A 24,712-nucleotide genomic window follows, 5' to 3' on the forward strand; every position below is an offset into this window, starting at 1 on the left:
CGAGGGCGCTCCTCGCGTTTTCCTTTTTGAGAAAGTGCTCAGAGTTTTGGAAATAGAGGAGGAGGGTGAACCAGCTGAGCCGGGGCTGTAGGGTCTTGGGGGCAGCATCACTTTCGAAAGTTTGTCTCGGTTATTTCCTGGAGTCGCCAAACTATCAATTGGCCTGGTTTGTTTACATTTTCATTCTCTTTTTTTTTTGGTCCAGGCGTGTATGCGTTTTATCGGTCGTTTACGACACAACGCGCTCCAGCTCCTTTGGCTGGTGTTTAGAGACTCGGTCCAGTAAATAGAATGTTACCGAGCCAGGTTGGATCGGCACCATCTGGAAACGGGTCAGCTTCAGGCAGGGGTACCACAGGACACGGTTCGGGGGTTGTCGGCAGCGGGATTCGTCCCGTTTTGGTCAGAGGGCAAGCTTTACCGGGGGTCAGCGAGAGCGCCGGTGCTGCCGGGCGACAGGGGGAAAGAGACGCCATCGGGATGCTGGGGGCTAATGGTCCAGGGGGTCCGAGAGGTGCGAGGCCGGGGAACGGGACAGGAGTGACCCCTCTGCAGACCGCCGTCCAGGGAAACATGGTGGGGTTAAACACGGGAGTAGTGTTGCCTCACGCAGCCCGGTTCGACCCGGACAGAGAGAGTGCTCCGCTGTGCAGTGGCTCGGATAATGACTCGGACTCCGGAGATGACGAGGACCCCGTGGGTTCACTCGGGGACAACAGGAGAGGGGTGAAGCGGGAGAGAGGGGAGATGGAAGCTGCGGTGACGGGGCAGGAGGTAGGAGTACCTCCCGGAGGTTACGGCATGGTGCCCGGAGGGGTCGCCGGGGCAAAGCCGGGGAAGAAGACACGTGGGCGCGTAAAGATAAAGATGGAATTTATTGACAACAAGTTGAGACGGTACACGACTTTCAGCAAGAGGAAGACGGGTATAATGAAAAAGGTGAGTGGGTTGATCGACTTTGGATCTCCTCCAACTACGTAGCATTTGATTTGAGTGTCACTCAGATGTTGCTTGGCTTAGATATACTGCAGTATAATGCTTTGTGTGCATTAAGCCATTGAATTAACAGTGATGTAGATTGCACCCTTATTATCTGTTGTGCAGGGAAAATTCTGCATTGGTAATTATAATAACTGCTAGGTGACATGAAATGTTTCGTGTAGTGGGGCCTAGATCATGTTTAGAGACAACTGATCTGCAGTGAATCTAATTTAAAGTCTTATAGAAATTATTATAAAAGGCAGTTGTGGCACAAACTGACTGGATGTGAGGAAGTTGGAGCATTTATGACAGGCCATGGGCTTTAAATAGACTTGAGCAAGTGACAGTTCTATTTATGACCATGCCCACCCTCTGCTATGGCACACACATGGCTTCACACACATACACACACACACACACATAGATTTTCAAATAAACTGACACACACATTCGTGCACACATACACTCACACCTTTGTACTGACAGGCCTAGAACTGTTGGAAGTGGTTTCCACCAGTGGTCATGGGTGCACAGGCTGCTCCCTCTGCCACTGTGAAGCAAGGCTTTGCTTGCAGGCAGTAGCCATGTGGCAATGAGCAGCAGCGGGCCTGTAGGTGCCAACAGCTGAGCCAAATCAGAGGACAATCAAAGAGCACTCAAACAGAAGAGAGAATCCGGGGACGGTCTGTGCATACGTTACTGCGCTGTACATGTGTGGTACGAGCGTCGTACAGTGATGAATAGTCTCAGTTTCAGTTTTGTTAGTCAGGTCTGGCACAAAAACAGTTGACATTAAAGACGCCTGAACTTGCTCCATGGTAGTCATAACTAGCTCCATTACTGTCTGCTCAGTTGAGTTGCAAGCAGTATTTCACTGGAAGTGCACAAGTCAACCACACAATTGCTGCCAATTGCTTTGTGGCATTTGGCATCAAGGCATCTAAAGTTGATTATTTGGAGACGAGGTCAGCTGTTAACCAGAGACACAGCAGTTGCTTTGCTGTCGACATGGCAGTTTTTTTATTGTAACTTTAAATAAACAGTTGTAAGCCGTGCTTTATTGTTGTCCAGGAGTTTTAATTTGTCCTTATGTTACTTTGAAGTGCTTGTACTGTGTACTCTGCTGTATCTCTTCTTTCTTTTTTTTTTTTTTATGTATCCCAGACTGTTGTCGTGGAAACTGGGGTGTCTTTATGTAGGCTCTTGGCAACATGAACACTATTTGACACACTGTGGGGATGGAGATTTTGAAAATGTTGCCTACACTATGTCAACCATCACAGAAATTGACAGGTGGGTGGAGTGGGAAGATTCATAGTAGACTGGTCTCAAACTGGTTTCTAGGATGAGCCTGGTTTCGTTATTAGGGATGTGGTGAAGTCTGTCTTCTCATATCTGCCTTAGATTACGTGTATTTTAACACTTGCACAATACAGGATTACTACACAGCATGGTGGTTCCTTTTTTTTTTTGAAGTTCCATTATTTATCCAGAAAAGGTTGTTTCCATCTTTGCTTTTTCTGTATCTGTGTTCAATGGACAGTTTTTATGTCAGACATTTTGACTTGTCACGTCATTAAAAGCACAACTGTCACTAATAACAAATTGTGGCTTGGTTCCATTTAGGTGTCAAAACATGCACAATACCAGGGCTCCTAAACTGGCTCAGTAATGTAGCCATCATTATTGTTATTATTTACTCCTGGGCTTTTCTTGCTGTGACATGTCTGGTCCGGAAACAATCAATTAATTGATTGACTGAAAGTTAATCAACAACAGGTTTGATAACTGATTGTTTGTCAAACATTTTTCTGCTTTTTATCATTGTAAATTGAGCTGGTCACACAAAACAAGCAATCGGGAGACGCTACCTTGGATATCCAAGAACTTTCAATGGACCACTCATATACATAACAGTTAATCGCAAAAAAACGAATGAGTAGTCAATAATAAAAATTCATTATCGTTAGCTGCAGTCCTTGACAGTGAAGGGAAAAGGTTAAGAATACAGTAAATACTTAATTTAATTATCTAACAGTTACATTTTTGATTAAGCAATTAATAGTTTAGTCTGTTAAATGTCAGGGGGAAAAAAAAACCCCTTCATGATTTCTTTAAATAACTTGTTTTGTCCAAAACCCAAATATATTCAATTAACATTGGTATAAAACAGAGAAAAGAACCAAAACCTCACATTTTAGAGGTTGGAGCAAACATATGTTTGATATTTATGCTTGATATTTGGCGTTAAAGATTAAAAGATTATCAAAATTAGTTTTGTAAATTTCTACCAATTGATCAATATCTAGACTAATTGTTTCAGCACAACTTACAGTGCCTGCAAGCTACAGTTGTTGACTTTGCACTCTTGCTTCAGATCACTCTAACAGATGTTAATGTATTTAAACAACTGTCTAAACGTGTATTTGGGACTGATTCTAGCTACTAGCAGACGAACAACAACAAGATGAAAATGAAAAATAAGGCCACATGGATAATAAGCCTTGTTTTTTTCTTGTTATTTTTAAATTACACATCTGTGCATATCCATGTTGGTGTCTGTCAGTGTATCTTTTGCTCTTTATTTATTTGATATATACGTTTCACTAGGAATTTGTGCGTGGTAGAGGAACCAATTAGAGCCAGAGCCCCCCCCCCACACACACACACACACCCTGCAGGCATGAATATTTATGAGAAAATCGGCAGAGCAAGGAAACTTATTAAAGCATTGCGTAGGTCTAGTTTGTGCTGCCACCTAGCACACTTAAGTTGACAAATTAGTCCTTCTCTGTCTTGGACGCCGGCCAAACATCAGACGCTCTGTAAGCTGCTGCACAGCCAATCAAGGGAGATGGTGGAAGAGGATGACTGGAGCTGTGTAGTTCATTACCTGCTTCTGTAAGGCTGAATTAGCAGTGGATGAGGTGAATTATGCAACCAGCCGGAGGTTCCTTCAACACTGTCGTTCATTACCCAGAGAAAGGCTGTAAATAATTGAAGTTAGAAGTGTTCAGGTGAGACAAGCACAGCATAGCATTGAGCCATTATAGCAGTAGCTGGTCATCATTGGCCTTTCTCTTCTTTGTCATTACATTACTACACACTAAAGGCAATTATGGGCTCCTGTTCAGCTAGAATGTGTCCTTATATAGAGGACTGGAGTGATATGGCCCATAATGAACACAGTGTTAAAGAAGATAGAGCATGATGGAGTAGACTAGAATGAGTGCACAGTTTTATAACAGCTCAGTAAAATCCTTTAATTTGAATGTGATTCGTCTCCTCCTCTTTGCTCTGTCTGATGGAGGACTGCACTCAGGCTTACAATGGCACATCTATCAGCCAGCTCCGGCTGCACTGTGTTCACCAAGGTGATGGTAACGGCACTGTGCCTTCACAGCACCAGAAGCATCCTCCACATAACTGATGACTCATTTAGATAAAAAGGCTTTCTCAGGAGTTCACTCCTAGTGCAGCATCGGTGTGTGTTTGGTCGTAGGTGTGTGTGTGTGTGTGTGTGTGTGTGTGTGTGTGTTGGATGGAGTTGAGTCTCATTGTGCTTTTCCTTTACACTGGGGAGTTTCAATGTGAGTGTGTGCATGCTGTAGAATGAATGACAAGGCGGGCAGAGTGTGACGGCGGCCTCACGTTTCACAGCCAGCTACCTCTGCGTGTTAAGAATGATTCCTCATTTCTTCTGTCAGGAGCAGTTTACTACCACTCCCCCTGCCTATGCAAGCCAATCCCCTGCTGCAATCAGTCTCTCAGCTATATCACACTCTCTATTCTCGGAGCCTTATCTCATGTTATTTTAGCTCCATTTGTGCTATACGTCAGAGTTCACTACAGGGTTTTTTTAGATTCTGATGTTTTCTTGGCTTGGGCATTTTTTTCCACAGAAGATCATCTTTTGAATTTCTTACATTCCCTCTTCTGTCAAGATTACTTTGTGTATGGTGTGAATGTAATCCAATCCCTAATTTGGTGAACCATACCTTTGATGATGTTTAGATGGATCATTCACTTTGTCAGATACTTACATTTTGTCCTTTCTCCTTCCTAGGCCTATGAACTCTCCACCCTGACGGGAACCCAGGTTCTGTTGCTTGTGGCCAGTGAAACAGGTCACGTTTACACTTTTGCAACTCGCAAGCTCCAGCCAATGATCACCAGTGAAACGGGCAAAGCCCTGATCCAAACATGCCTCAACTCGCCAGACTCGCCACCACGCTCTGATCCCTCCACGGACCAGCGCATGAGTGCCACTGGCTTCGAGGAGACGGACCTCACCTACCAGGTGTCGGAGTCGGAGAGCATGGGCGACACAAAGGTGAGTCAGGAAAGGTCTGCTGTTGTTGACAAAATTTAAGAATGTACACCCACCTCTTTTGGGGACAGATTATGGTGAGGCTGCAGCTGTGAGTCCCCAAAACTGAATGCACCCATTTCTATACCTGTCCCCACAGCCCATTTCCCTAACATTCAACAACAATGACGGTGCTGGAGTTAAAGTCTTTGTAACTCACTGACTGTCTACTCTCTAATGGAAACACGAATTGCAGTGCAAAAAAAAAATTATAAAACTGATAAAGTACCATAGAGAGTTACTAATGGATATAGTGGGAAATCTCTCCAGAAAAGGCTCGACGAGCACACAAGTGAAATAAATCAAACCCATAAGCAGCTGCGGAACATAATCTTTTTCCTATTGTAAACAGTTTTGAACTTTTGCCTACTGCATGCGAGGCCTCTGTTCTGGGCTTGTTGTTTGTTTCTGAGCACCAAGTCATTTTTTAATTAAAGCGAAAAGTCTGCGTAGTCCTTCAAAGGGCTCTAAGACTGAGGAGAGAAGCAGATAAGATGTGGAGTATTATTCTGGAGCAGTCTGCACTTTACCTTTCTGACCTCTCATCCAGAAAAGCCTCGTAACTCTCCTACAGATAAATCACAGCAGGTCTGGGTTGTGTTAGGACGAGAAACATGCAGCCTGCCTATGGACGACTTTGGTGTTTATCTTTGATTTCAGGATGGTGCTGTCTTACGTTCATGGATGAAACACTGAGCTAGTTAACCAGAGATTATATTTATGAAAATGGTGGAATATCACACATTGTGTGTAGCTTCCAAACTTAACCTGTCAAAATGAGTCATGAGAGAAATACATTTAGGGCATGATATTTTCGAAAGATAAAATTTGCACATTATTTGTAGTCTGTGTGCCCTATTTTCAGTCCTAACCTTGCAGTTTGTCTCCCTGTATTTCCCTCCACGTTGCTGCGAGTGTTCTTAAACATTAAGTGCTGGATGGTTTGAAGTGAGGCGATAAATTCATCAGCAGACACACTTCAATGTCCACACCTTCATGCAATCATGTGCTGGAAACCGAGCTTCCCTCCATTGTTTACACGGCTTAAGGACTCCCCTTTGAAGACGGACACTTCCAGGCCTGTTTGCCTGTGTGCTGTTTTTACAAGGCACTAACTAACACATACCATACACCGTCAGGGATGGGAGATCAACCTTTGCACGTTAAGCCACTCTCATGCCCGCTCTGCTCATTGATAAAAATTAGATTCTGCCTCTGTTGCCATATATGGTATGGTTTCCCTGCCTGCTCTCTTGGCTGAGGCCCCTCGCATTCCTTATAAGCTGCAGCTGTCTTTGGAGTCCTGTGATTTCCCCCCCCCACCCCCACACCCCAAACTCATTTTGTGATATGGAGGGGAGGTATGGATGTAGATATGAGTGGGTGGAATGGAAACATTTGAGCGATACTTCATGTCCCGTTTCGTGTGCCGTCTAATTTAGGTGGTTGGCAGTGATGCTGTGACCTCTGCCCCCGCTGCAGTTATGAGTGTGGGAGACCATCGTGGGTCCCTGTGAATACTCTTCATAGAAGGAACCACTGATGGTGATGATCGTGACACGGAACCACCGCGTGGTCCGTGTCACGATCAGCGCTGTTATGATTGGGACATGGCAGGTGGATACGGAGGCCTCAGCTTTGAGGGATCACTTCTGTGCAGTAGATCTGTTGCGTGATCTCTGTGTGCACCTCTGTAGCGTCTGGACACTATTCATCAAGAGAGCAGTATGTCATACATACAGTCCACGCTAGTCTAAACACTTCAGAGTTTGCGATGGCTGGTGGGGGAAGAGGAGGACATTTTGGAGAAGCAAAAGAGTGTGAAGTGAAGTAGACATGATTTGGTACTGCAAGCATCGCTCATAAAATCATGTGACAGCAGAAATTCTTGTCCTTAAATGTTGTTGCCTGTAATACTTTTACTTGGGTTCAAAGGAAAATCCCGAGTGGAGTTAAAATATTAAAACACCTAAACAGCTACTGGTAATGTAACCAGGCATCCATTTTGTTTTTTAGTGGTGTATTTTCTTCTCCAAAAGGAGGAGTTTAACATTTTGGGAATTATATATATTCTGTTTCTCTTTCTTGTCTGTTCAATGTCAGGTCAGTTAGCGTAGCTTAGCTTAGCATAAAGACTGGAAACAGGTGGAAACAGCTAGCCTGGTTCTGTCTGAACAAGCAGAGATTCCAGGAAAGAAAAAGGTGCTATGGGACTATCTTTCTGGAATCTCTACTGGTTGCCTGACAATGTCACAGCGACAAACTGTGCCCAACCAAGAAGTAGTTTGTCACATGGCCGCTCTTGAAATCACAACATGTTATGTTTTTTGTGGAATACACAAACAAAGGCTGTTAATTAATGAGCTTTAGGTGGATTTGGTTGGCTTCGGACAGAGCCAGGCTAGCTGTTTCCACCTGTTTCCCAGTCTTTACGCTAAGCTAAGCTAACTAGTGTCTGTAGGCTGATGTCGAATTGACTCGAGGCAAAAAAGAGAATAAGGGAATTCCCCAAATGTCAAACTATTCCATTTTAACATTGTCAGTAATATCCATAATGTTTCATAATATGATAATAATGTGCCCATGGCTGGTACAGTAGAGTTTGATCATCATTTTTAGGTGTTTAAAATATTAATATAAAAGTCAGGTTTTAGTGTTAGTGCTTCAGGATAGTATCCTGACAAAGTCCTCCTCCACTGTTTAACGTGTAACATCATGGATGAATTAGCGAAAGAGAAAATCTTTTCAAATAGGTTGTCCAATAAATGATTTACAGTTTCCCCTCTACTTAAACTCTTCCCTACACCTGTCTGGACGAACGCACCACCAGCTGGGCTGTTGTTGTCCTTTGCTTCTGAACCTCAATGTGGGAAAACATGGCAACTACTCTGGAAATGTTATTATATTTTCGTGAACTATTCACCAAAATTAGTTTCTAAATAAATTTTAAGGCAGAAATGGGCCGTGCAGTTTCAGAGTCATGCTTCATATCACGGCACAACTTGTTTTCATAGCTGATAGCTTTGTGTGTGTGTTTGTTAAAGTTTGAGACTTTGAAAAGGCTGTGAGTCACGTTATTATCATGTAATCATCTGCTGATTGGCCTGATACATGGGCTGAACTGATTCTTGAGTCAGTGTCACCAGACCTAAATCTGGTACTGAAAACCGAGCTCGCAAGAACAGAGTGGAAAGCGTGAACTTCTTTCTAGAAACATCATTTGGCATCTTTTTTTTTTTTCAGCAGCCATGTTGGGAAAAATCCTTTGCTTGTGCCTGTAGATGAGCAGAAAGCAGTGTTAAAATGATAAGACATAAGCTTAAGGTGTGTATTACTCACTTTATGTCTGGAAAAACCTTGCTTTTCTATTTCTATGGCTCTCTCAGCACACATTAAGCACGCAAGACCAACAGCTGAAGGCAACAAGTTCATGACTGTTCTCCAAGCGCTGTATAAAGGCATTTTGGGAAATATAATGTCTGACTTGGAGGTGAATGATTTAAGTTGCAGGAAAAGTAGGTTACACCAGAAATTAAATGCCAGCATTTCACAAAGAGGGTTGATTTGTCCTTATTGTGCCTCCCCACCCCCCCGCATCCCCCTGCAGATCCTTGGATTGTGCATGGCTGCTTCTTAATACTAGACAAGCATACAGTACAGATGTTTTTATGCGTTTTGGATTATTTTTGGAAGGGGATGGCAAATCCCACAACTCGTGTTTGCTTAGAGGATCTATCTTAGCACTGAATTCTCAGTATCACAGTCTCCTCTGGTTTTCCCCTCCTCCCTCCCTCTCTCTCCTTCTCTCTCTCTTTCTCTCCACCGCCCCTGCTGTTTTCGCTGTGACTGCTGTTGCTGTTGTAATCCCAGAGAAGTTTATTTGTTGCTCTGCTCATTAGCACAGATGACATCTCCACTGCCACTGTAATGTTGCAAGAAACACTGACCAGAAAACTTCCAGACCGGGGCCTCTGTCCTGACCAGCAGCTGGCGTGTTTGTTTTCTCTGCATTATAGCTCTTTAGACATCCTGCGGCAGATTTGACATCCCCATTATTCAACATATTGCACATCTATAAATGTGTGTGAATTTTATTTGGTCTCCCTAGAGAAATAAAACTGATTTGATTATTAATTTAGGGTTGGAACTAGGGTTTTTATCTTTATCTATTTTCTAATTTAAGTATTTATCTCTTTACAAGTTTATTGTGTTCTCCCGTGTAACTGTTGTTGTAAGGGCAGAGCGTTGGCGTGAAGCATGTGACAAGAAAGAATCACTTAGATAATGGAAAGTTAATTTACTCAGATATATTTGCTCTTATCACAAGGCTGCTCCTGAAGACCAGGGTTGTGGTGGTGGTGGTGGTGTTGGATGGATTCTAACAGTGTCGGCAGGGAGAGCAGCATGTTGGCTGTGTTAGAGGGGGAGGAAAGCAACGTTATGTCACCCCCCTCCCCCCCTCAACCCCTTGCTTTACAGCAAGCAACTGGACAGGTCAGCCGCCATTGGCTGCACCTCCTCCACTTGGGCTGCCTTGCCTTTTTTAGCAGTCCCAAATGGAGCTGCAAATTCCATGTTGCTGGCAGTGTGACAGACTGGGAGATGGGAGCCAGCAAATGGGAGATTAGACGAGGGCCAGCCACCAGTAAACTGCACAATGGGCTCTCCAACCAACACTGGACTAGCCTGCCAGTTGTCACCTTCAATTTGGAGTGATTAATCCTCCATGAATAGGGAATCATTTGTGTCCTTCTCTTTTTAATTACTCTCTCACTTCCTCTTCCCTTTAACCGGGGTCCTTCGTATGATGTCTGTGAATGTAAGGAGGGCAACTGAGGCTTTTGTTCTCTTACCATATATAGAACTCACAAAATTTTGGAAACCACCATTTTGAAAGAACTTTTAAAGAGCTACAAGGAAACGTTTCGTCACTTTTGTGAACCCTAGAATTCCTGAGTGTTGAAATAAGATTGCTTGTGTCTCTCATGTTTTGCGTTTATTGAATTCTACCCCCTGATCCTTCTTATATTCGGATTTCTCATATGTTCACAGTGGATATAGGAGGAACAGAATGTATAATATTCAAGATGTCTCTGTTGCTGGAGTAAAATAATGTCCCTCTCTTGTAAAATGGATTACATAGCGTGTTATGGAGGGTGCTCTCAGTGGCTGTGCAGTGTAGTCTGGAGGATTCATCGCTTATTCCAGATGACTCAGCCCTCCATTCGCACGACAATAAAATGTGACTTCATTTGTTACATTCTGGTACCTCATTACATGTAGTGTTTCTCCAGGCTGGGCTCTGGTTAGAATTTATTTTTTTCAAACAGCAGTGACGTTGATTTGAAAAGAAGTGGTAAAAAGGGAATCTGGGGTAAAACTGTAAGACACTGTAAGGGAACTTTTGTGTTTGTGAAGGTACATCTCTTCAGCATTTCGTCTCAAGCTGATACAAATCTTTATGGTCATAATTCACATTCGACAACTCAGCTAGTATCCAACAAGTAGTAACATGTATTATTATATATTAGGGTTGCAGTGTACTGAATAGAATTATTAATTTTAAAAGATGTTAGAGAGAATCAGAAATACCCATCATGATTTCCTGAAGCCCTTGGCAGTGGTGGAAGTAGGAATTACATTTACTCTCGTTACTGTAACAAAATTGTTTTTTGTGTTGTTGTGTGAGTTTTTGGAGTATTTCTAAAAATCAGAATTTAATCATTTCACTCTGTTGCTATCTGTTGCATCTGTTCTCTTAATCAATCACCTTTCTGCTGTTTTTGATAATCCCTGTTGTTACTGCAGAGCTCATTCAGCTCAGTGTTTAGAAACTAGGTGGAGCAAAGTGAGACCAGAGAGGCTGAGTGGAATGTTTTGCACTGAGAATGAACGAGGAGAGAAGTTGGATTTAGAGCGAACTGTGGAGGACTTCACGGTGCACAGTACTCACAGAGTGACGTTCAGACAGGTGTGTGCAGCAGATTGTTGTAACTCACTGTACAGAGGAGAGCAACAACAACTACTATGTTGCCTAGCAACGCAGCGTTTTGTCTATTGTCGGCTGTAGCCGCTGTGGAGTTTATGTTGTTTATACATCTCCACATTTTCTGCTGCTTTATTCTGCTGTTAATTCTATAAGAAGTGACAGGCTGTTTGATTTATGTAGCTTAATATTGATACATAAAGTCTATGGACACCTGCTGTGGTGCTCGGGTGTTTCTGTTATTTTGTCCACCCCATTTATATCAGTGAAGTGCGGCTAAATGATCAAAACACCTCTCTGTGTAGTGCAATAAATCTCAACAGTTGATACAGTTGAGTCAACACCTCTCTGAAACAGTTTTAATAAAAAACTGAACATTATAACCTTCATGAAGGGAGGATTTATTGCAGGACTGTTTATTTATTTATTTATTAAACTGCATTAATTTGAGCTAAATCTACCTAACAGCAGTGTGCATGGGCTGCAAAGTGCCGGACTGGAATATATTAGTTGCTTTCGGAGCAGTTCTTCCCTAGAAATGGCATTAATACCAGTATATATACGCTTGATAGCGAGAAGATGTTCTTTAATTTAATAGTTTAATCAGATATTCTTATTGCCACCATATAATATTTTAGAACCCTCCCCTTCCCCCTTTTAAAAATGTAAAGCAGTAACATTTAGAGTAATTTAAATGTACTTTGTATTTTTATCTGACTACATTTTTTCATGAGTCATTTTGCTTCTACTTGAGTAAAATTTTTAAATATTAGTACTATAATGGTACTTTCACTTGAGTGCAATTTTCCAGTACTCTTTTCAGCCTTGGCCTTAGATGGTGTCTTTAAATCGCTTTCTGTCCAACCAACGGTCCAAAATTACAAATCACACAAGAGGGAAAAAAAGCAGTAAATCCTCACAAATCAGGAGCTAAAACTGTGTAAAGTTTGGCTTTTTTTTTTCTTAAAATTGACTTTGATAATCAAAACACCTGGAGATTAAAAATTCTGCGAGGTGATTAATCGACTAATTGTTTCAGTTGTTTTCCATTTTTACTAATTGAGATTAGATGACGTATCAGTGTGCAAGAGTGTATGAGAAGGAGCATGGGGTGGACAGGATTTAAGGAGGAAACGACAGTGCCGAGGCTTTGGCTACATCACAAAGATGATTCTCTGCTCTCACTTCTGATCTGAAAGAATGCATTACACCACTGCAGCCTATGTTTACTATGCACTGCCTTGACTCAGAGCTAAAAGCCAGCGCTGTTTATAGACTGGCCAGTTGAACAGGAGACACATGGAGATGGTCAAACAAAGCAGTAGGTCAGTGGAAGCCGGCTATGTAGGTCACAGAGATAGTGACAGTTTCACCAGGCTCTTAGATGACCACACAGGTTAATCCTGGATGATCAAACAGGTTACTCCTTCTGAAGCTGAACTCTCTGTCATTAGATCTGAATATAAACCTGCCTGCAAAGCTAGGGCAGCCACATATTTCGCCACTGAGCAGTGTAACATGGTAACCTTGTCTCTTTAGTGAACCATGTTGTTTTTTTTTTTGTTTTTTTTTAATAATAGTACAAGATGAAGCATGTCCGTGGCGTTTCCTGAATTCAGTTGTTCAGTGATGAGAACTGCTAGGCGCCACATGGCGGCTGACTTTTACACATGGCCTCCTGCTGCCTCAGCTGGCCTGGAAGGGGTTAATTCCCCTTCGGAGGCGCTCAGGTTTCCCGCCAGCTGTCTGTACTCTCAGCTGTTTGTACACTCACCCCCCATCCTGTCCCCTGTCCCCCTGTCCCGAACCTCACACAGGTCTGACTCTGCTCAGCCTGCCACACACAGACAAACACTCTAAGCTACTACTGTGGCTAAAAAATGCTACCTAATACCATACCGCTGTTAGCTTTCTTGACATACATTATCTAATTGTTGACTTGAATTCTTCTTTTTCTACTTCTGGCACCATTTCAAAGATTTTTTTCTTTTTTCTTTTTTTTTTACCTGTCGTCATGACGTACAGTAATATCTATAACCCCTCCGCTAGTGTAGAGTAGTTTCCATTTGTCTTGTGAACATTAATGAAACAACTATCACTTAAACCAAAACTGGAAAGTCTCCTGGGAGAATGAAGACGTGGTGACAGCTGTGTCACGGTCTGACTGTCAGCAGTCACTCTGTGATGAATAGCAGGGCTGACAGTTGTATAGTAAACGGATTGTAGATTTTTGTGTGTCTTCATTTATTCCGTTTTCCTTTTTGGTTGAAAGGGCAGAACAACTGTGAGTCCTCTGTGTAGCCCTCCCCCTTCAACTTTCCAGCTGCTGTTTAACTAAAGAGGTAAAGGACCTTGGACTGTCAGAACCCCTCAGCGGAGCCTGGATCTGAGCTGCAGACGAGCTAACTAACTGCTCAGCACTGTGTAATTTTGGTTTTGTATACGCTTGTTGATTCATAGCTTGTATAAGACAACACCTGCTTGGCCATCTGTACATCATGAAGTCCAGAAAACTCTTAAGTTAGCTGCAACACCCCTGATTATTCATTAATCCTTAGTTTTTTAACTCATCACATAATAAATAAATAAATAAAGAAAAGGTTTAATCATTGCAGTGAGCCATACTAGAGACTTTGCTGAATATTAAGATGTGCGTATGCTGCAGTGTGGCTGAAGACTGGGAGCTAATCTTTACAGTAGTTCCATCTACATGTTTGCATGGTGGCGTGTGGTTTGAAGGTCTTATCAGTGGAGTCCATGCTGGATCCTCTCACCCATGTAATCAGTCACATATAAAAACCAATAGTGCTTTGCTAAGGGAGGTTGGCCTAGCCGGCTTACACACTACCTTTCTGTTACTAATAATGACTGTGACTTTTATAGAAATTCAAGCTTATAAGATGTGACACATCTTATAAGCTTGAATTCCCATAGTAAGCCTGTATGTTGTGATTTGTGACTGTGTTTTCAGACACTAAACCTGGATCCTACACTCACCATTTCTGTTATACTGCTGCCCTGCGAGGAGTGATTGGCAGCTATGACTCAAGCTTTGTCCCAGTTCTGTGGCTGGATCCTCTAAAGGACGTGGCCACCAAAGATATACCCTTCATAGGACCCGATGTCCAGGCTGACCCTGCACTTTCTCCCCAAATAATATGGTCTAGCCTCAGAGTCAAAAGCTAATGGTTTTTAACTTGTAACCTCAAATATCAGTTGAATAAAGTTAATCACCAGGAAGTGGCCCTTAACCAGCCGATAAAGTGCAAATACCACTTGAAACTAGGGCAAATTCCACAGTTTCAAGTTGTGACATTTAACTTGAATACCTGATGGACGGCAAACATTTAGCAGGTTAGTGGAAAATACAGTGTAACTTAAATGTCTCTGTATTGCCCAGTGATTAAGCGCTGCACTTCTATGTAAGTTGGGATGACTGAGAATACACAGAATACCATGACTTTTCCCACCAACTTCATGAGACTGGATCCTACACTTCCCAGAAAATAACCCTGATGATGTCATCAGGGTTATTTTCTCAGAGACCATTATGCAACAGTTTTCAGTGGAGTTGATGCCTGGCCTCCATTATTTACATCACTCCATGGCTTTTTTTTGTTTGTCCAGTTGACATGATTGCCAGTGATCAAGGAACACTTGGTATTTTTTATTTATATCTGGGGATTTGGGGCTTTATTAGATGTGGTATAGAGCCGGCAGGATGAGAGAGAGGGTGGATGACATGCAGCAAAGGTCCCCAGCCAGACTCGAGTGGGAAATTGAAGAGTGCACAGTGCATTATGGGATACTGAATACTGCAAAGGACACGCCGGTTGTGTCCTCCAAGAGCAAAAGAAGGCTACGTCTGGCAGAGCCTTTGAAATAGGACAGGTTGTTATGATGTCCTCTGAGGGACACGCCAAAAATCAGAGAATCCAGCCCGTAAAATGGGAGGCAGCATATGTGTCCTTGTTGGACTTGCATGCAGCTCCCTTTTTATGCTTGACAGGGCCGTCCACTTTGCTCCGTTTCATGTTGTTTAAACACACACCCCCGTTAACTAGAAGTTAACTGGGTATATTCTGCCTCGACTGATTTTTCACAGCCCCTTTTCTCTGTATTCACATTCAATCATCTGGAATCAAACCCTCAAAGAATATTGAACCCACATAGATGTGTAAACTGTTTCATGCCTTCCAATGTGTAGGCTCATTCCCATGCTGCTATTACAGATCATTAGTATCATGTGATAAGTGTTTTTATAAGTGCGTAGAAACAGGCATGGTGGGTTTAGATGTGCTTTATTGTCCCAGCCTAACGCCTACCCTGCTCTTATCATGCAGCCCACTCACCGACACATCCTGCTCCGCTGCTCAATGGATGTTCACAGTAGTGTATGGTGCGATGCTACATCCTGCCTCCTTTGATCTTAAGTTTATGTGAGCAGCTCATCAGCCTGATTTCTACCCCTTTTCACAGAGAAAGTAACATGCTGCATGGTCAGTTAGTTGTCATAGTAACTTGGCAAAATACAAGGGCAGAAGACTTATTCTTCAGTAGAGTTGGATTGAGCAGTGGATGAATTTTAATTGTAGGATAAGCAGGTAGCGATGATGAATGGATGGATGATATCATGAGTGTTCAGGTGTCACAGTATTCAAAGGATACACAGCTGTGATTTACAGATATTTCTTAGTGTTATATCACCACCTTGCACTGAAATTCCTTCATTTATTGTTGAAAACAAAGATTTTTCCTCCAACTTAAATGCAAGTGTTTGCTTTTTTCAGACTAAAGAACGGAATTGCTCAGAGAAAGGCTCTCTGCACTGTTTAGTATTTTACATATGGATGCAATTAGAGGGGTCCCGGCCTGTTTCGCTACCTTGTTCATGTCATTTGCCCTGAGTCGATTAAAACCCGCTCTGGTTTCTGTCAGCCACCCATTGATCCCTGAAAATACTAGAAGTACTAAAGTCTCCTCCTCCTGCCTACCCTATGTTCAGCTGCTCAATGAGGAAAAGCCCCATTAATGGTGTTGTTTTAGGTGTCCTCATGTGAAATTCTTCTTCTGGTGATGCTTTTGCATGAGTGCAGAGTGGAGAAAGTGTTAGTGCATCATTTGGAAATACTGCTAACTTCCAGGTAGTCAAAATTACCGTCATAAAGGAAGGGGAACTCCACCTATTTCACGCATCAAGTTCACTTTACTTATCAAGATAACGCTGCTGACGGCTTCAGGGTTATCTTGCATTTGACTTCAAACCTCAGATTCTTAACAGAAAGCCTGTGTTCTTCCTCCACGACAGAATCCGGTACTAACATAATGTCTTCAAATTATCTGCCCCCGTCTTCCTACTCACAGTGATTGCTTCTCCTCCCCCCCCCCCAGGATACGCTGAAGCCGACATTCACGGTAGCCAACCTACCAGGTACTACCAGCAGCGCCCAGTCCACAGTACCCACCACCTCCACCACCATGCAGGTGAGCAGCGGACCTTCGTTTCCCATCACCAACTACCTGGCGCCTGTCTCTGCTAGCAGCAATGTCAGTGCCAACGGTACCGTCCTCAAGACCACCGGCGCCTCCACAGGGGTCATGCAGCTGCCCAGTGGCTTCACTTTCATGCCCGGTAAGTTGGGTAGCAAAAACATGGGTTATCTTGTCCTCAACATCCAGAGCTCTGTTATAATTCTTAATTATTTTCTGTATGGTCTGTTTATCTTAACCTCATCCTTTAGAATCAAAATGACACTTCTGCAGACCTTTGTGTTTTGTTAATGTCATCGTGTTGTCGAGCTTATTAGCTGATTAGAATTTGAATGGCATCCCTCCGTGACCTCAGCCGTCATCTTGTGTGTGTGTGTGTGGGGGGGTGCGCCTCTCTCTGAGCTGTTTACCTCACACAACAGCTCTTCATAGCCAGTCACCAACACTCAGCACCCTTGGTTCTTACAAAGCCCCCAGTATCTAGGAAAGCCATGTCTATTGGCAACTGGCCCTGCCTTTGATTGTCACTTGGGGACAGGAATAATTATGTGAGAGGGACACAATAGACCTGGCAATGAGGGCTGACGAACACGGCCCATAATTAGTCATGAATATTCAATGAAGGATCGCTGGCTTGTGCTGAAATTATAATTGAGGTGTACTTTGTGGAGCCGGAGCTTTGTGACAGAGCGGCCCTGAACTAGACATGACCCTTCATTAAGCGGGACCTCACAGACACACTCTGAAACACAGGGGATCTCTACGCCACCAACTCAATGAGGACTTTGAGGCAGCAGGCTCTGATTTGGGAATCCCTAAAGTGTTTCCAAATTGGCTTTCCCCAGTAATTATTCATTACACTTCCTTTTCATGGTGGACGTGCTGGGAACTGTTGGGTCTACATCTGGGGGTCTCCGAGACGGGCCTTAGGATGCCAAGGGGTCATGATTCCCCCAGTGGCATGAGGAATATTTGAATTTCACAGTAATTTAATCTTATATCATGCCGCCTGTATAAGAAGCTCAGTGCACTGGGGCCTTTTGGGCATTTGGTCTGTCCGTGACACTAAGAATTAGAAAAGGCTAGCTGACACTTAAATGCTGACTGGTGCAGTCTTTTCTACAGTGTATGTTGTTGTTGCCATGAAGACAAGAGTCTGTGTTGCATCTGTGAAGCTTAACAGGCCCAGTGCTCGTCAGTCTTTTCTCAGCTCTGGCAGCAATGTCACCAGCGAGTCGTTGCAGTGTGTTGGTTGTCAGTGCTCTGCCACAACCGAACGGACGGACACATGATGCCCACTAATGGGTCCTATATGTTATTGTGACAGACAGCTGAAGGGCAGCCAGGCGATGTCTCTGTCCCTTTTCCTCCCCTTTTTTTTTCCCTCCATCTTTCTGTCCTCTTTTTAACAGCCTTCACCCTCCTTCTCTTGCCGCCCTCTCCCTCTCTTGCGCTCTCTCTCTCTCTCTCCCTGTCTTGCTCACTTGCTCGCTCCCTCTCTCCTCTTCACCACCTGTCTGGCACATAGCAGCAGTGCCAGGTGGAACAACACACCCTCCCACGCTAAAACCTCCTCAGCTGGCAGCTTGAAAGGGCCTGCCCACCCTGCTGCAGCAACTGTCTACGGAGCACACGACGAAATGTCAGGGTGTGACTCCCGAGTCATGTGCTGAAATGAAATATCTGACGTTTGTTAAGAAAAAGCAAACTGAAAATTGAAACACGAGGCAGCATTTGAAAATAATTTCTGGTTGACAGAATGACTCACATATTTACAGTATCTGAATATTACATGTTGTGTCACAGATTTGCAGAATCAATTTTACTTCCCTTAAAAATTACTGGAACACACACGTTTATAGTGATTCAAACTAAAATGTCACTGTGCTAGCCAACCACTTTATCGCCGCAGTCACACAGTATGTCACTCGACTTTTACTTCCAGTATAACTCCACTTTAACTTAGAATGTAACACTAACTTAAAGGTGCTCCGTGGAGTCTTTGACCATTAGCAGTGCTATGGAGCAATGTTCTTGCACAAGGTTGCAAAACCATTTGCACCTCCATGCGGGCGGCCCAGTTCACATCCACATCTATTTCAGGCTGTTCCGTTGATTGACATTTGATGTCGGTAATGCACCAACCATTTGTTTAAAATTAAATGATTTAAAAAATTGGCTCTGCAAATGTTTTGTGAGGAAGAAAAGGCACTCATTGTGTTTGTGAAACATCATTGTGTGCTTTGGCAAGAAACTCTGAGAGTAAACATAACTTTGGTTTACTCCACAGGTCCCGTTTGAAGATCTATTATATGAAAATTAAAATCATATTGCTGCCTGCTTTTTTGCACGTCAGTTATGTTATCTAGCCAATTATCACTTTTTCAAACTGTTACCTCCTCTCGAGTGTAGTCTTAACCTCCCTGTGTGTGTCTGTTTGTATGTGTGCGTGTGTGTGTGTGTGCGTGTGCGTTTGCGTGCGCACCCCCCTCCAGCAGGCACTCCTCTCCCCCCTGGCACCCCCACCATTCCTCTGAGCCAGTTGCAGCAGCACTCCCTGGCCCTCCAGGGGCAGCATGGTCAGGCCCTGGCCACCGCCCAGCAGCCACAGCAGGGACAGCAGGCTGTCTTCCGCTTCCCTGCTGCTGTCTCCCTCACAGGTGACCGGCTCTGCATGCTGCCACCAATCTGCCTGCTTTTACTAATCAGAATCATATCTTCATCTTAAGCTGCTGCTGCTAACGCTACCTCTTCTGCTATGAATAATAATCATGTACCTGATGCTAGGATTACTAATGCTAATAGCACGACGACGACTTCTACCTCAGCTTAAATTACCGCCAGTGCTTTTACTGCTTGTGCTACTGTGTGCCAACCCCACTGCTGCACTCCACAAACCCCACGTGCAACTACTGCTATTCCGTGTGATGACTTACTGTAGCCACCATGTGCCCTCTGTGTGTCTCCAGGAGCGGGGGTTCCCCAGCAGCTTCAGGCTATCCAGGTCCACCCCAACACCCAGTCCACCTCCAACAACGACAGCAGCCCCGAGATCTCCCACACCTCCACAAACTCCACCGGTAGGTCAGACCCCCTCTCTGGAGAAAGACTCTGTTGTCCCGTGTCATTCAGCTTGGATTAAAGTTTAGTAAACGGTGTACATTGGTGCTCCAGAAGGTGGAGAGAGCTCTCCAGTGCAGTATCTGAAATTCATGTTGAGGTGTGTTGTTTCCTCAAGCAAAACATTATGGAGCCACCACACGCTGCATAAGTAGGAGTTAGTAGTTGAATATAGACAGATATTATGCGCCACCTGCTGGCCAATATGTATACACACTTCTGGCCCTCAGTGTGTTGTGCGTTCTCTCCCTCCTCCCCCCTCCCACTGCCCGCCTTCCAGCAACGGTGAGTCTCCCAGCAACCATCGTCACCTCGTCAGTGCCAACGTCTGTGGCGGGTCACATGATGTACCCCAGCCCCCACACGGTAATGTACGCCTCCACACCGGCACTGGCTGACGGGGGGCTGGCTGTGCTCAACGCCTTCTCCCAGGGCACCTCAGCCATGCAGGTGTCCCACGCCCAGGCCCAAGACACAGGTGAGACACACCGATCGACACTCTTTGAACACGCGCTCTTCACTGGGTGGCAGATGCGGATTAATATTTAATTTGTAAATCAGTTAAAATTACATTACTAATTCTAGAAAGTTTGCTGATAGAAAACCATGCTGTTCTTCTCCCAGGTGCTGTCCCTCAGGTGTTCCTCACAGCACCTCCAGGCACGGTGCAGATCCCCGTCTCAGCGGTGCAGCTACACCCAGTACGGCAAGATCTGCATTTTACAAGTGAAACTCTCATATTCCCTATGCAACCAGCATGCCACGTGACTGCACTAATGCATCCTAACAGAGCACTGGCACACAGAGGCCACAGGGCTGTCACCTGTAACCTCTTTGTATGAATGTGGATGATCGGCTGGCATCTTGTTTTACCTGTGATTTGCAGAAAAATACACACGTAGTAGACTAAACAAAACACCACTGTTACAGTGCATGGAAATCAGAAGTTTGATGTTTTTATTTACTTTACAAGCTCTAGTCTTATGAAGGAAAACATTTGGAATTCATTTATGTCTGTTAGTTTAAAATATGTTGATATTTTGATTCTATACAGCTGGAAAAATTCCACTGAAATATAGGTTATAAATACACACCTGTCCTGTTAGTCTGAATTACACAAATATGGTTTCATAGATTAAGCATCTTAATTGTTACAGAAAACATCAGCATCTATTACATCAGCATCATATCGCTCCATGATAAACAGCATGCAGTGTAGCAGGATCTCCATCTGTGCTGGGTGCCGTGTGACGTGATGACTTGTGATTGGCCACTGGTTAGGCCCTGTGCTCTTCGCTGACGTAACTGTGTTGTGTTCCAGATGGTGATTGGCCAGCAGTCGAGCGGCAGCAGCAGTAACATGACGGAGCTCCAGGTGGTGAACCTGGACGCAGCACAGAACTCGAAGAGTGACTGACAGACGGCTAGTGCTGTTCCACACAGCAGACCCAGGGACACAGACAGACAGACAGACAGACTGACTGACTGACATCTCTATTTATTGATGCCTTCCTACAGCGTTTCACATCACACTTCTGAATGTGACTTTAACGTACATATACACACACACACAATCAAGGGCATATGTGTGGCTGACCCTTATACAGTATACAGTATGTTTTGGTATATAAATATATATATATATTCGCAAAAGCATAGGAAATATATCACTACATCCATCATCGGAACGTATTTTCTATGCCGTTAGATGGTGTCTTTTTCTTTTGTGTGTGTGTGCGTGTGTTTTTTGAAAATGAGTAATTACATGTACACACACTGCAAGGTGCCACAGCTTCACACCAGCCAAAGAGACATTTGTTTGTCTGAATGTTCCAGTGTGAGCAATTTGTGCACAAGCATGTGTGTCTGTGTGCGCGTGCATATCTGGGGTTTGTAAATGGGCGGGGAGACGCTTATTGACTTAACAAGAAAAAAAAAAAAAAAAAAGAAAAGAGACATTTGGAAATGTAAATAATTTTTTTTAAATTGATAACTTGTATTTTTAGCCTGGTTTAGTTTGTGCAACGGCATGTAGTTGTTTTTTACGTAGTGGTTTTGTATGTCCATGAAAATTATTTGCATAAAGAAAATGAATTATTTACATGTATATGTAAATTAATTTAATATACCATCAAATGTTGAAATGCTGTCGTGCTGTTGGGAGTTTTCACTACAACATGGAGAAAGAACGCTGGATGTTTTTCTACATTTTTTTTGATTGTGACATTTGTAGGACGGTCCCTCAAACCCTATCAAATACCTGGGTCACAAAATGTCAAACTTATATTTATGATTTGCAGAATTCTTTCGCTGGGAGGATTTCAGCGCAACAGCTGATGTTCTGCATGAAGACCTGGTCTGGCACTTAAAGTGTAGAAACTGTTCAAACTATGACAATCTGATAGAAAACACTTTCATTTATCTCATCTTTTAGCAGTGTGCTGTCTATATTTTCATCAGTGTTCACACAGAAATGTGAGAACACAATTTTGACATTTTAACAACGTAACTGTCACACACAGTTAATATCCTCATGTGAGTTCAGACTGAATTTGTTCACTTGTTTTTAAGCGTGTGACTTGCTTCTCTGGGTGAACACCTTCAGAGTGCCAAACAGGTTTTCATGCCATCAGATAAATAACGAACGTTACGTTGTCTAATTGGTTTCTAAAGCGATTCATTGGAAACCTGTTGCTCTGATTTGCCTCCACCAGACTTCAAAACTTTAATCACGTGATGCTGTCGCTGACCTGAGACAGGGCTTTGGACACAAATCTCTTGTTTAACAAGACAGTGTATAGACTTGGCAATTCCACTTCAATACTGCAATCAAAAGATTATTATTTCCTTGTATGGAAACACTCGGTGTAATTCAGTTCATTCTCAATGTTGCAATATTACAACAGTAATGACTATGAATATTTTTATAAGAACAAGGATCTCCTAATTTGGAAAAGTGACTTCATGTGCTTTAAAATGTTAAAACGAGAACTGTAAGACCCTAGCTGACTGCAATCTCAGTACGTACCTCAGCAATCATTAAGAATGAGGAAGAGTTATTAGACTGAGAGCCTTCTTTCTGCACCATAGTGCCTCTTTTCCATGGCTGACTCCTAAATCACTGCAAGGCAAGAGAAATGTAAGATTTACTTTATTTCCATACCACCTCACATGACTTTGGACCTGTCATCCAATCCTCAGCTGTGCCCGGGGACTGAGATTTTTGACTCATTTCTGCAGAGTTAGCTGGATGACTGAGCATGGCAGGCACGAAGCCAAAGAGAATCTGAGAGTGGATAAAGTACCCATGCTGACTGCTGTTCAGTTATTCACTGGCAAGAGAGGTCATTTTCACGCTCGATGCTCTCTGCTCTGTTCGTGTACATGTTGTCATGTCATCCCGCGGTGCTGTTTGAATATGAAAATTACACGTTGAAGACATTCGGTTCTCCCACTTCACCTGGTGGTTAATTCACAAGTATCGTTTTTAAAGGGGGATTATTGAACAGAATTTGTGGTTTTCACCTTGTCATTGAAAGAAATGGTTATTTTGTGTATTTTTTTTTGTTTTTTTTGTTGTTGTACAGACATTTTGTAATAAAAACAAGATGAAACACAATGAACTGTTCAAAGAATGACCACATCTCCTGCTGAAAAAGTTTTTGGGTTTTTTTTTTAATTTAATTGGGACGGAGAATGTTAAACAAAAACCATATTGTCCTGAATGAAACCTAATACATGTGTATAACAGCAGTCATTGCTTCTGATTACTCTGTGAGGCATCAGGAGGCAGGAGGGGTGAGCATGCGCCTTACCTTAACGTTTCAGTTACGCATTGAACAATCACATAATCAAACTGGCCATGAGACAGAAGAAGTGAAATGAGACTCGGCCCATTTCACACCAGAGGAAAGCAGCGATGAACATGATGAAATGCAGCAACGTGATACAGTGACTGGTCTAAGCCGACACGAGTAAAGAAATCAGTTGGCATCAGATTGTTGACTACACTGAGAGTCCTGTATATCTTCACATACCAAATAAAGTCTATGAAACACAAGAGATAGAAGCATAATAAGATCACGACAATCTGTAGTGAAGCAGAAACCTCGATTCTAGGAATCCTCAGAGATCCACAGTGTGAAGTAAGGCATCATATCTCCCTGTCAGAGCAAAGTGCTGACAGCTACGAAATCATCACAGATGGCTGGACTGCCTCTTCTCTTTCGTTCAACAATGGAAAAAAAAAAATCATGTATAAGCATGCATTTACAACCAGGTAGTATATCTCTATTGCTATTGTACACATACAATATACAACTGTACAGAAAAAAGTTGGAAAGATAGTTGATTTAAAAAATGTGCATGATTGACAATTTAAAAAAAGTTTCCCATTAAAATAGAAATGTTACTCCTGGTACAGACTAGATTTTTCTCTTTTTGGTTTATGAAACAAAACATTCAGACAAAAAAAAAAAAAGAAAGAAAAAGCTTTTTGTTGTGTATATTTACATTATGAACAAGGATGAAGAAAGATAATGTGCAAATCTGATTCCATGCAAGCTGTTGCATAATGTATCTTAGGTGCTTGAGTGATGAGATGGATTTGAGGTGGGACCAGAAAAGAAGAGGGAGGGGGGGGCAACAAAGGTCAAGACCAGGGACTCACGGCTCCAATGAATGACTCTGCCCGTTCTCCACAGCAATAATTCACACTCACCTACCTACCAACATTCACACTGGGAACATAAGACAAAAACCAACAT

The 24,712-nt window shown here is 43.1% G+C and overlaps 1 protein-coding gene across 4 annotated transcripts; it reads left to right on the forward strand.

Moving 5' to 3' along the window:
* The first annotated feature begins 67 nt into the window (after positions 1-67).
* On the forward strand, positions 68-24,241 carry srfb (serum response factor b). 4 transcript variants are annotated; one of them, XM_041050238.1, is made up of 8 exons: positions 68-939; positions 5,048-5,314; positions 16,728-16,968; positions 19,322-19,486; positions 19,796-19,906; positions 20,227-20,424; positions 20,571-20,672; positions 21,268-24,241. In XM_041050238.1, the coding sequence occupies exons 1-8, from the start codon at positions 292-294 to the stop codon at positions 21,303-21,305; spliced, it is 1,770 nt and encodes a 589-aa protein (XP_040906172.1). In that variant the 5' UTR covers positions 68-291; the 3' UTR covers positions 21,306-24,241. The 4 variants fall into 4 exon arrangements, with proteins under 4 accessions (XP_040906172.1, XP_040906170.1, XP_040906171.1 ...); XM_041050236.1 differs by having other exon boundaries at positions 20,571-20,647; XM_041050237.1 differs by having other exon boundaries at positions 19,325-19,486; positions 20,571-20,647.
* The last annotated feature ends 471 nt before the right edge of the window (positions 24,242-24,712 follow it).

Source organism: Toxotes jaculatrix, chromosome 11 (assembly GCF_017976425.1).
Source record: "Toxotes jaculatrix isolate fToxJac2 chromosome 11, fToxJac2.pri, whole genome shotgun sequence".
NCBI classification, from domain to species: Eukaryota; Metazoa; Chordata; class Actinopteri; family Toxotidae; genus Toxotes; species Toxotes jaculatrix.